Below are 13,574 nucleotides of genomic sequence, written 5' to 3' on the forward strand. Positions count from 1 at the left end.
AGGAACAGTGTTTGCAGGAAAACGAAAAGCACTTTTCACTTTGCTTTCCTGCCACAAAAACAAATGATTAATAATAGCACTCAGAAAGCTCAGAACACTGCCAAGGCCAAACTGATAAGTGGTAGTGGAAAAAAAAAGGTTTGTTTATTCTTTATTATATTGTGGGCAAGATATCGATGAAACTACTTTGCTGATTTCCATAAAACTTTGGATTGGGATGGAGCATGGGCCAAGGCAAAAACACAATTCAATGTTGGTGCAGTGCCAGGATATTTTTTTTCTTTTTTTTAACAGTTTGGTCTCATTTGGGGCATAATAATGCATTTTGTTTTGCTGTTGCGTCATTGCGATATAGAACCTGCAGACAATGCAGTATTTTGTCAGACAAAGCAGCTCGCGCAGTACAAAAGGCATAACGCTTTATTTCTTAGATCATTCATAACCCATATATTATCCAAAAAAACAAATCTCTTATTTCACAACCAAAAATAATTCAAAGAAAAATCTGACATGAAACTTGGGACATTTTGGAATGCGCAACATGATTACCCCTCATGGCTCCCCCATGAAGGCGCGGCACACAGCAAAGGCTAAAATACATGGCATTAAATAGCTCAAAAGGGGACACCTCCGCTTGCATTGCGAGCAGCGTTCACTGCGGACGTCACTCTGAAGAGGCCCCCGTTGGCAAAACGACAGATGAAGCGCTTCACAGCAAAACAAACAACCTCAGAAGTTATCCAAGTTATCTTCTGGCAGCACGGCCGCGGTGACCTTTCGACGGTGTCACTGCTTAATTACTTTTCTCCTTGCATACGCTCAAACGGCGCGACTTAAAGGTTAACCTCTCCCAGCTGTTATACGTCAACATTTTCCATCCTCGCGTTTAAAAATAAGGAAGAGGCGGATGGCGACGAGCCTTCAGTGCGCTCGCAGTCACGCACGTGCGCAAACTAATCGACTCTGAGCAGAATCTGACATTAGAAATACTCCTTTTGTCGCAATGTGTCACAGGGACAGTTGTGCTGGGCAGGCTGGAGTGTTACTCGAAAACGTCCGAAAGTTGGTTTAAGAGGTGTTTGCTGACAGTGCATTCAACCCTTCAACACTGGGGGCCAGTTGGGAGGTAAAACAAAACAAATAGACAAACAACAACAACAACAAAAATGCCACAGGAGCTATAAAGAGAACGCTTTCTTTTGACCGCATGTTCATAAAAGGAAATAAAACAAAGACAAAATAAATCCAATGATATTTTAGAGGGCAGATCTGTAATGACCCCCCCATACACTTGTCATCACGGCCTAGTGCGAGCCATTTATATCTCAACTCAAGTCCACTTTGAATGCATTAACCAGTGAAGTAGCTTCAGTCATAAAAACACAAGTCCTCTGCCATGCCTGTATGGCACTTCTCAGAGCTGCTAGGCTAAGGTCATTAGCGTGCAGGTGGAGGAAACGCTGGATGAGCGCTCATGGACTCGATTGTCATCCAGGAAGCCTGAGCCAAACGGAATCACGGATGGTCTGCAGCATCCGAGAGTGTTGAGCAGTGGCGGGCAGAGGGCGTGAGCTAGTCTATGCGCGATCAGGTGGAATTTCTGTCGGAAGCTTTTGTTGATCCAAAAGTAGAAGATGCAGTTGAGGAAACCGTTGGACGTCGGCAGCCAAACCACCACAAATTCGACCCACTCTGGAACGGAGCTACCCGACAGGGCTGCGCGAGAAAACGGCACGAATGAGCACACAGGAGTACAGTTGATTTGATTTATTACAGTTTACTTTGCGGTTTGATGATTGCAATTTCAGTCTCTCGCGGGGTTTTCATTTGTGACCGTAACTCCATCCGTTTCAGTTTTAACGTGCTACTTTGCGGGGTTCCTTGCTAGTTTTCTGCCTTTTAAGTCTGATCAGTCAAAAATTGTCATATTTGTTTAAGGGAAATTTCTTTGACAAAAACCCAGACCATGAACATTAGAGATTGTTGCCCCCCCACCCCCAAGTCCTTCTTACTTCATGATTGGTGCGTTCAGAAATATGTTCCAAGCGCAATGCCTCTCGTAACCCATGTGTTACAATTTCTACAATTTTTGTAGATTTTTGCGTATTGTCATCTTTACATCAAAGACAAAGCATAAAAATTGTGTGATATGAAATATTCCAATTCATGTTTTATTTATATAGATTTATATTCATGTTTTGGTCATAGCACAATACCGCTTTTATTGTCCATAGAGGGCAAAAATACATAGTAAAAAAATAAGAACTATATGTGTATGTTTAGCACTGATGCCACTGAACATGTCGAGTGGTTGAAAGTAAAATAAATATTCAGAAATAATACTTTTACAATTTTTGTAAAATTGTATGTTGCGTTATATAAACTTATTTACATCGACTGCAGCACATGGGAAGGTAACCAGTCAGACAGCAGCAGATATATACATTTAAGACTGAGCTCTGCAGGGATTTTTCTGGATAACAGATTAATGGCAAGCCTCTTTGGGAAAAGGTCTTCATTTCTAAAAATACTCAGCATTAAATCTACATTCAATCTTGATTACAGCATGACAGCAAAATGGCTGAAGTTGATGAGAACATTTCCAAAAGGGCACAATTCATAAGGTTGGCCTTAAAAATCTGTGTATTCATGCCCAGGTGTCCATAAAAAGACCCATTCGACCAAATAAAAAGGGTGGTATAAGCATGATTTACAATCAAGTAATCCAAAGTCAACTCGCCTTCACAAATATCGGATCTGACTATTTCTTCAAGGAACTCTTAAATCTAAGATGTGAGCATGTCAATAATAGCCGAGCTTACTTTTTACTTGCTGTCTCCTCCTAAAACTTTCACTGGCTCTTGTTAAATATCATGTTCCTGGTAAAAGTAGGAAATTGCTACAAGCTTTCAAAGAATCTTTTCTCAAAGACTGCAAGAGAATCCACAAGCGACCCACTCATCAATAACAACTACAAACCCTTGAAGATAAACTGGGCCCTAAGAGTGACAATGTGAGAAAGTCATGTCCAAAATATCAGCACCTGCAGGAATCAGAAATGCTAATAAGAATAAAAGGTACAAGTTTAGGAAAGTGCACAAAGGCTGGTCCGGAACAATGACAAAATGGCACATGATCTGATGACATTATTTTCCAAAGTAATGTGCACACTTTCCTCTTCCTTTTATTCAACCGTGTATTACACATACAGATATCTCCCTTCTGTGGAAACTCCATTGTTGTTTCATAATTGCCCCAAAACGTGTCACAGCCATCAACAATATATATTCGACAAATGTTTTTTGCATAATTAATCATTTTAGAGATGAGTACCTCAAATGAGGCGGCGAAAGTTTCTTGGTAGGCAGGCACGGCTCGGCACCCTATCACCCGCCCGAGGTGGGACGGGTCTGCTCTGCCTCTTACCCACAAGACGCGACTGGTGTTTTTATTGCATAAGAACCTGCAGTGTTAGAACTGTTACGGGTGACTCGTCTGCATCCTTTGTTCTCCAAAAAGAAGACAAACTGACATTATGTAGCACTTTCCTAAAAAGAAGAGATCCTTTTTGTAGGTGCAGATTTCTTATGTTCATATTGAGTTTCTGAATTGACACAATGTGTAGTTAAACTACGACAATTGTTTTAAAATCCCACTTTTTTTTTTCAAACAGATTTTCTCTACTGTTTTAAACATCTTTTAGAGTGGGGCGTAGGTTAGCGGCAATTGGAATATGCCGGCTGGTGTTAACCAGTCTGCAGTTGAGAACCAATGCTTCAGAACATTTAGAATGTATTTTCAGATAGTGAGTTTTACATCGGTGCTTACCGTTGTAGATCATAGCTGCCATGCACGGCGTCCAGCAAGTGAAGTAAGCAGCCATGACGGGCACCAGCACCCTGGAGGCCACGTTGTGTCTCCTCCGGTGCGCGCGCTCGAACTGGCGCAATTTGCGGCTCTGTCTCCGGGCGGCGCACCACACTCTCACGTTGGCGTAAGCCATGACGGCGGAGCACGGGAAGAAGATGAAAGAGGCCAAACTCAGAGAATAACCCACGTTGCTGGAGTAGGACGGGTTGCACACCAGCGAGGCGGTGGAGAAGTGGACCTGGATGATGCCATCCGGGAAGCATATCGGCGCCAGGAGGCAGGGTGGGAAGCACCAGGAGAAGGCGATCAGGAGCAAAGTCCGCCTCCTGGTCATCATGGACGAGTATTTGAGGGGGTAGAGCACCGCGATGTACCTCTCCAAGCTGATAGCGGCCAGCGTGTACATGCACGTGGAGTACACGGTAGCGTTGCAAAAGGCCACCAGGTGACACAGCTGGTCGGGCCCGTCCGTGTAGTCCTTGAGGAGACTCACCCACAGGTTCAAGGGCATGACAAGCAGCCCGAAGGCGGAGTCCGCGGCCGTCAGGGAGAGCAGGAAGTAGCGGGAGCTCCTCGACCAGCCGGCCACGGAGGACGTGATCACCAGGAGGACCGCGATGTTCCCCAAAGTGATCATCGCCCCCAGAACGATGATGACGCTCACCTTGACGGAACGGTGGTGAAGCTGCGCCATCCTTTGCGCGTCAAAGTCCACGCTGGAGAAGTTAAGTGAGGCGTTCATGTTTTTCCCTCACGAAGACATTTTAGTAGCGAAACGTCCCCCCTGCCCACCCCAAAAAAGTGGCGCGTTCAAGATGCGGGCTGACGTTCGCAGCGTAGGGAGGTCGCCCCGCAGCTTCTTGCAGCCATTTGCACAATCAACTGCACACCTGAAGCAATTAGTGCAGGGCTGCCGGTACAAAATGTCTCCCACAATCACTGGAAAGATATTATTTCCGTTGTGTTCAGTTTTGCACAAAAAAATTATACAAGGGTTCCACAGTAAGAGATAAAAAATTAGAAAATTAACATTCTCATACAAACATAGGCATTCATCTATTCTCTGTACCGCTTGTCGTCATTAGGTTGGCGTGTGAATTGGAGACTATATATAGGTAAGAGGTGATGTGTGTCAGTGCTAACCCGCTGACTTCGTAAATGGTCCTTGCCACCCTTTTAATTTTTTTTTTCATATAAAAAAATACCACTCAGAACATAAAGGCCAGCCTGGAGTCCATTCTTTAGCAACCACTTGATTGAGCTACAGGTGCATGACACTGGGACATGATTCATCACAATTTACCCTTCCAAGAAGTCCGGCGAGCCTGGCAACAATAAATCATCGCTTAAAAAGAGCACACAGAAAATGTATATATGATCTAGAACATCCAAGCGGGCCTGGAATTTCCGAACCAATCATGTCAAATGTCCACAATCACACATCATCAGTCAGGCTCGTGTCAAGCTCTGGTTACAAGCCAGCATTGTTTGGCATTTGCACTGCTACAGTGGATAGTAAAAGAAGATTCATTTTTAATTCATTTGAGTTGTACACTTGAGAGGCTGCATTAGTAGTAAATAAAAAGGATTTGAAATCATTTATTTTGTCTCATTTTTTTACATCACGAAAACCTGATATTTGATACAGGGGCGTGTAACCCTTTATATCCAGTGTAAATGGCCTCTGCCAGGTGCTCACCTCCAAAAACATGACACAACAAAGTTATCTCGTTCCTCAGCAAAACATTTTTTTTCAATCGTGTTTTTAATAAGAAAAATAGCACGATTGTTGCACTTCATAAAAGCATAAAGTACTAGAACAGCTTGATAGAAAGCACAGTTTTAAACAATTTGTGCATCATGATTAATTGCAGCTACTTCTGGTGAGTGTGACTTGGCCACCAGCGGCAGTGTGGTACTGTACTGACATGCAGGCAGAAGCAAAGAGAACCTTCACAGCTACGAGAAGCGACATAATAGCTGCAATAATATCAGTCATGTTTTGCAGAGGATTTATATGCCTGTGAGTATTTTTATATTGTCTGTTTACTTGTGTTGCTTCATTAGTTGTGTTTAAATATCCATTGTAACGTGCCATCACTTGGATACTAGTCATGAGCCCATCTAGGGCTTTTCCCATTATGTGCTAGCATTCAACTATTAGAATTCAAGGCAAAGTTATGTTGTTGTTTGAAATACACAATTTGTAATTCTTTGTTTTATGTTTAGTTTGACAGTAATATTCAACCAGGAGTTGCCTTTTTTAACAGCTTGCATCCTCTCTTTGAAGAACTGTTAATTATCTGCCAAACTGCGCCTTGTTGTGAAGTGAGTTGAATTGAGTTCACTGCCACCATCCAGACCTCATATCTCTGAATTTTCCTGGAACGCTAAAGCCAATAATCATCCAAACAATGTCTAGTATCTCGATAAAACCACTGTGCTGTACAGTATGTACCGTGTGATTTAAGTCAAGGACAGAAGCTGCCACATAAAGAAATATAAAGGGTTTGCAGTAGACATACATTGCACACTAATGCCTTACTACCAGGATTCCTTGGGAAGAACAGACAGCGAGCTGCTTTTTGATACATTGGAGATATTTCCCTACTGTCCAAAAAGTGGGGTTTGCCCAATGTCTAACATGAAGCAAACAGTGTTTGCTCTGGGATTAATATTCTCTTCTCACATATACCCTAAACTGATTCTTTTTTTCATGTTATGAAAGGCTGTGGAAGCATCAATGATCCGGTGCTGGAGTATGTTCCTTGTTCAGTCTTGCTGCTGCGCTCATCTGAAGGTGTCACATTTTTACTAATTAAATCCCCATTCAATGAATCAATTTGGCCAAGTGTATAATCACGGGCAGCTGTATGTTAAGTACATTTAGTATGTGCCGAAAAATGTTTCTACATAACCTCTCTCTAGGCTTTGAAAACATCCTTGCGCGCCATTTATAAAAATGTAGAAGCAAGATTACATATATTGGCGCCACGGTCATTTTTTTTCCTCTCCTAGTGACGCATTGCTATTGTCCTCTACCTCCTTGGAATACAATAAACCGCTCACCTCTGGATAAAATGAGAAACAGTGACACACACAAACGCAGTTGTTGATAAATATCTGAATCTAAAATCTGAAGTATTGTTAGTTTGGTTGTCTTAACCAGTCGGGGAAAAGGCACCAGGCTACTTTTGTTGGTCGCTTAGCAACAAGTGACAAGCTTGTTTCATCATCATTCCTGAGCCGCACAAACTGAGGACAGTGGGTCCCCGCCTTAATCCATTCATGCATTCATACTTAGAGCCTTTTCGCTTGGTGAAAAACCTAAGTTTTTTTTTTGTTTGTTTTTGTTTTTTTGGTCCGAGTGAGGATGTTTTTTGTGTATGTTTTTGTGTTGGTAGCACACATGTAGGTGTACACATAAGTGGGTCTTGCATGTGTAAATATAGTGGATCCCAGGCGACCATGGACACAATAGAGAGAGAGAGAGAGAGAGAGAGAGCTGATGTATTTGTCCACGCTTGCAATTGAATATCCTGTGAGTGGGTGGACTCCTCCACAGGCCACCCACTGTGTGCAGAGCTTCCCGATGTGGAGGAAGGTAGCCATTGATTTGATTTGTCTGTATGTGTGCACTTGTGAGTGAGCGAGTGTTTGTGTGGGTAGCAACAGTATAATTCAGCCAGTGTGGCTTGATGGATGATGTTTAGGAGAGATTGTGAGGCGGCGAGTTTTGATGGACGATTGATGAAAAGCTGACAGGTTGTTTCGCTGATAACGGTCCTCTGCCAACTCAGACAAAACAACCCTTCCACGTCTGTGTTTTTACGCCCATCTGTACTCACCTTGCAATTTAAAGTAAAGGCCATCCTGTGGTGTTTTTACATGGAACAAGCCGGTGAGGCGCTGACCACTAAAATAAGAGACATACCGTATTTTCCACACTAAAAGGCGCACTGGATTATGAGGCGCACCTTCAATGAATGGCCTATTTTGTAATTTTTTTCATATATTGGACGCAGTGCATTATAAGACGCAATCTATAATGCATCCACTAGATGGAGCTACGCTCAAGGAAATGCCAACAGAACACTTCACCCTGATTTATATAGCGATGATGTCATTAAAACATATTTAATAAAACAGCGACACAGTTCACTTAACCAACAGCAAGTTATAACATTGACTCGTTAACGTTGAACTCTCTTGCCGATGCTCTATTTCCGTGTTCAACTGCGAAACTGATCGCCTTAAGTTTGAACTCTGCGTTGGAAGCATGTCTCTAGCAAGGAGCCATTTTGGGGTTGACATAGTACCGTAATGACAATACACAAGGCGCATCGGATTTTAAGGCGCGCTGTGAGCTTTTAAGAAAATGGAAGGCTTTTAGGTGCGCCTTTTTGTGCGCGGAAAAAAACGGTACCATGAAAACCAAGCTTTTTTTTTTTCACTTACTCTTCCTTTCCCCTATCAGACAAACAACTCTGAAGAAAAACTCCTTCAGGATATTCGTGGTAGGTTCAGAAAACAAAAAGCCATAATGAAGTGCCAGGAGTTGACAGCCACCAGGTGATCAACCAAGGCAGGAGCTGATGGAGAAGAAGACTTGGCCTGGCATGGCGTTTAGTGGCACTCTAAACTGAAAAGCAGACACAGGGAGAATTGAAGAGCAAATGAAGGGGCCATGTAAGCCAAGAGATCAGAACTGGGTGCTTTCCAGTATATACAATATTGAAAGATGGATGACTGAGTTAAATCTATAGAAGGAAATTTAAGAGAACAAGGATGAAGCGAGGGACAAGAGTAAGACAGATGAGATGACAAAAACACACTACTACCGGTATATACAATGATGAATGGACAGTAAGTGAACAGAAAGCGAACAAAATGCACAGACTAATGACAAGGCAGGCTGAGGGTGCAATGGGAGTCACAGCGGACATTTGTGCACCCAGTGTGAGATGGATTCCCATTCAGTGACTGTAGGTGTGTAAGTGCGAATGGCTGTTTGTTTCAATGTGCTCTGTAATTGATTGGCGACCAGTCCGAGGTGCAGTCGAGCTTTTGGCCTCAGTCAGTTGGGATTCGCTCCAGTTTCTCCAAGACCTTGAACAGGATACGTGTTTAAAATTGATGGAAAGTACTTGCAGTCCCAAATCCCCGACTGAAATGTAAAGAATTCATTTCTAGATTTGAGGCCTCACCATCAAAATGGTATTCAAAATAATCAATAATCCATCGACTGACATAAAAAACAATGCCCAGCCATTGGATGAAAAAGGGAAATGCAGGCATAAGGTAACCCTTTGTGTCAGAGAATGAGAGAAGACATCCTCGAGGGATGACAGAAACAACAATGCCACTGTGGGAGTTTATTGATTCCAGTTCAGTCCATTTCCAGTAGCATCTCTTTGGGGATTTTTCAAAGGAACTGTGTTCCTAAACACTGCATGAGCCCAAAGATAGAAATCTGGTGTGTTAAAATGCTGAACGAGAAAAAAAAACAAAAAACACCCTTGGTAATTCAAGCATCCCGTATTGATATTGTTACACAATATATGCATGTCATAATGCCTCTGCTTCCCTCCTGGGTCCAAAAATACCAATAACGAGTGTAAAATTTCCACATTGCATAAGAACCTTTCCAAGATCAATTAGGACAGGCCCGGTATCATTAAAAGTGCAATTGATCACACGTTGGTCACGTTCGAGATTCATGGTGTTAGTTTAAATTCTCCATCCATTTTCCGCATTCATACACTCTCAAAAAAATTTTTATTTCTTTTAAAATCTTTAGTGAGAGTAGACAGCTGCTACAAGAAAACCTAGAAAGATGGAGGTCTGCACTGGAGAGAAGAGGAATGAAGGTCAGTCGTAGTAAGACAGAGTACATGTGCATAAATGAAAGGGAGACCAGTGGAACGGTGAGTTTACAGGGAGCAGAGGTGTCGAAGATACAGGAATTTAAGTACCTAGGATCAACAGTTGAGAGCAGCGGAGATTGTGGAAGAGAAGTGAAGAATAGAGTGCAGGCAGGATGGAACAGCTGGAGAAAAGTGTCAGGAGTGATTTGTGATAGAAGGGTGTCAGCTAAGGTAAAGGGAAAAGTTTACAGAACAGTTGTGAGACCGGCCATGATGTACGGTCTCGAGACACTAGCAATTGGCAAAAGACAGGAGGCAGAGTTAGAGGTGGCTGAGTTAAAGATGCTGAGATTCTCCTTAGGAGTGACAAGGATGGACAGGATCAGAAATGAGGTCATCAGAGGGACAACTCAGACAGGAAAGTTTGGAGAAAAAGTGAGAGAGGCCAGACTGAGATGGTTTGGACATGTACAGAGGAGGGACAGGGGATACATTGGTAGGAAAATGTTAGAGATGGAGCTACCAGGTAGGAGACAGAGAGGAAGGCCGAAGAGGAGATTCATGGATGCCGTGAGGGAAGACATGCAGGTAGTTGGAGTCAGAGTAGAGGATGCAGAAAACAGGGAAAGATGGAAATTAATGACTCGCTGTGGCAACCCCTGAAAAGGGACAAGCCGAAAGGAGAAGAAGAAGAAGAAGATACACTCTCAAAAAAATGCCGGGTTGTTTTCTGAACCCACTTGCTTGTGAATTTTTGAGCAGATTGTTTTAACTTTTAGGTTTATTATTTTGACCTAGAAGATTGGGTGGAAGATTGCATTTTGGTGGGCTGAATAGCGGAATCGGGTTACTATTTCGGATAATTTTGTGTACTGAAGAAGTAAATTTAATGTAACATTCTTAGAAAATGTTGGTGGCAGCTGGGTGGCCACAATCAGTCCAGACCGCAACGACGATCCGTCGGCCATTTTAACAAACGTACTTTTATGTATTGTTAAGAGCAACAAATTGTATGAAAGTCTTAAGAAGACATGACAATTACCTTCACCCAGAATTATGAAAAATACATCTTTTTTTTCCATTGTTTATGTTTCATTAAATGAGTCACTCTTTACATTTTCAATTGTGAGTTGAACATGTGATGAATGAATCATTGACAGATTCTTTTCCAAATATGGTTTTCTCATATCTAAGTAATTGAGGAAAAACAAAAATATTAGCAGATCCAATTATCTTGCAGCACTGGTCCTCAGTGGATCAGTTTAAATTACAGCTACAATCAGGAATATATTGGTCAAATGAATATCTGTTCAACACTGCAGCATTATTTATTTTTTATTTTTTTAACATGCATCTGATCCAGCTCTTGAATCTTGTTAGTTTACAAGAGCTGGTAATGTTGTAGCTGGTCAGTGTGTTGTTTGGTAAATACATAGTTTAAAGTTCAGGCAGAAGGGAAAAGCAACATTTGCAGGACTGTTCATACAAGATTTGGGGTTGCCGCACAAAAGAATAAAAACAGAACAGCAGCAGCTCAACCCACAAAGCCCGTGACAAGGTTGTCAACCTTGTCTCCTTTGTGATTGCTCCTCTTTCACAGCCGGGATCTTCTTCTTTTGTCATTTCCTAATGATCGCACCGAGAAATGTTTATCTGCTGACGTCATGCCAGCGTGCGTCAAACTCTGGATGTTGAGTAACCCGCTGTGACTAAAAATGGGTTGCTGGGTTAAAATCAGAGCTCGAAACGCTGCTTATTCACCAAAACAATCTCGCCTGCAGCCTTGTTTTCCCTCTGAAAGGCAAAGTTTAGCAGCAGTCATCTTGCGTCGGCGTAGAGAAACAACAAATGGTCGTTTGGTTGTCATTAAAACATAAAATATTCAAGTGGGTCATCTTGTCAAGTATCGGGTGGCCAAGCTCATATCCTGTCCACTCCACAGTAATCATCCTGATGAGAAAGATAAATTGCAAGTCTTGTCTTCCACCCCACTGAGAGGCTCATACTGTGATAAGAGTCTTTTTTATTCTTGGTAGAAATATCATTTGCTGTATGTGATAGGAAAAACCTTGACAGCTGTTTCAGTTTTTGGAAATAAAAAAGTATCCACATTTGTTATTCCAGGTGGGGCAATCACAGATAACACAGACGGAGTACCTCTCGATTTTTATCAATTTGCTATTTGCAAATCTGATATGAATTTAAATCCTTCACCGAATGAAGTTCACTTTGTATGTAGAGTATTAGACGGACTAAATACAACGCAAGCAGGCAGTGACATTGAAATGCACGGGCTTGCTCCTCTGCCAACAGACAGCGAGGTGCTTGCAGGTCCAGGGAGAGGCCACAAAGGTCCCAGTCCAGAATAATTGGAGATGCTGAAAGAAGTGAGGGGCAGCCATATCCATCTTTGTTCACACCTTACAGCAAACAAGGAGAATGTGTGCTCGAGATGACAAGAATCCCATTTCATCTTACAGGAAAACGTTCAAGTAAAAAAACACATGGAAATGTGCCAAAATACCGAGTTCGTCAACTTGCTCTGCTTGCATTGTTAAGTGTGAAGTGTCTTATCCCTAATGATCCACGCTTGCCTGTTGGTCTCGTTTTGTCCATTTTAAATACAGTAATCCCTCGTTTATCGGGGTTAATGGGGACCAAAACCACCCGCGATAAACGAAAATCCGCGGAGTAGCGTCCAATTAACAGAAACAGGTAAAAAAAAAAAAATTGTTTTTTTTTTTTAAAGTCCGCTGTTAATTGGACGCCACTTCGCGGATTTTCGTTTATCGCGGGTGCTTTTGGTCCCCATCAGGTGAAGTAACGAGGGATCACTGTATCTATGTTGTCATACTGTAAAGATATGAGCAAATCGTATTTGCTTGTTCAACGAGCGATGCCTGCCCACAGCGCACAGAGCATATACGGAGCATGCGCAGTCGTTCGGAGGTCCGGAGTTGTACACATAGTGTTATGGCGTTCCCTCTCCGACCACGACGGCAGTCCAAATAAAGTACACCTACTCTTTCCAGAAGATGTATTATTGAATGAACAGCACAAAGCGACACACATACTACTTCTGTTTTGTTTTTTTTGTTTTTTTTTTAAATAAACACTGATCGTGATCTTGTAAGCTGTTTTTGATTGATACACCAATAAGTGTGAATTTGTATGTCTTCATTGAAACGTGAACTCAAAGTGGGCTGATCTGAGCCATGAAACTTCAGGGCTGAAAATGAGTCCAATTCTGGCCCTGATTCACATTCGTAGCGAAGTCTCAATTTAACAGCGTTTATTTGTGTGAGTATTGCTTTGAAGTTGTCGCTTAAAAAAAGGGAGAGAATTGAGTTTCAGTTTAAGCCTTGATTATTAGCTGTAGTAATTTTACGGTGCATTTCTAATGAGACATCGTCTGAGTCCAAAGTGATTCCAGTTGAATGGTAGAGTGCCTCACTCGCATACACGACAGCCAACTTTGCCCATCCGACATCTTCACATTGCCCCGTTTTCTTTTCTGGAATCGCTGCGTTTATCTGTCGGAGCAGGTGCTTGCTGAAGAATCTCCTAGGATTACAACTTGGTCTGAGCCTTTTGTTTACCATTCATATTGGTGCCCTGTTCACGCAGCATGTCGCTGCATCCTCTATGTGTCAGAGCAAAATAGAAAATATGGATTTCTGGAAACCATACAAAACAGTGCAATGTGTTTTGTTTTGTTTTTATCGGTAAAAACAGAAAGACTGGTCCATTGTGGTGCTTGTTGCGGACTGCACTTATGAAGCGGTCGTTCTATTATTGATAGTTTTTGCATTACTTAAATTGTTGCTTTCATCATGG

The 13,574-nt window shown here is 42.2% G+C and overlaps 1 protein-coding gene across 1 annotated transcript; it reads right to left on the bottom strand.

Annotated features, from left to right (window-relative positions):
• Window positions 1-1,304: 1,304 nt before the first annotated feature.
• LOC109525707 (histamine H2 receptor) lies at window positions 1,305-5,397 on the bottom strand. The gene is made up of 2 exons (XM_019886447.1): window positions 3,829-5,397; window positions 1,305-1,716 (listed from the first exon to the last, which is right to left on the bottom strand). The coding sequence occupies exons 1-2, from the start codon at window positions 4,610-4,612 to the stop codon at window positions 1,424-1,426; spliced, it is 1,077 nt and encodes a 358-aa protein (XP_019742006.1). The 5' UTR covers window positions 4,613-5,397; the 3' UTR covers window positions 1,305-1,423.
• Window positions 5,398-13,574: the final 8,177 nt, after the last annotated feature.

Source organism: Hippocampus comes, unplaced genomic scaffold, assembly GCF_001891065.2.
Source record: "Hippocampus comes isolate QL1 unplaced genomic scaffold, H_comes_QL1_v1.1 scaffold261, whole genome shotgun sequence".
NCBI lineage: Eukaryota > Metazoa > Chordata > Actinopteri > Syngnathiformes > Syngnathidae > Hippocampus > Hippocampus comes.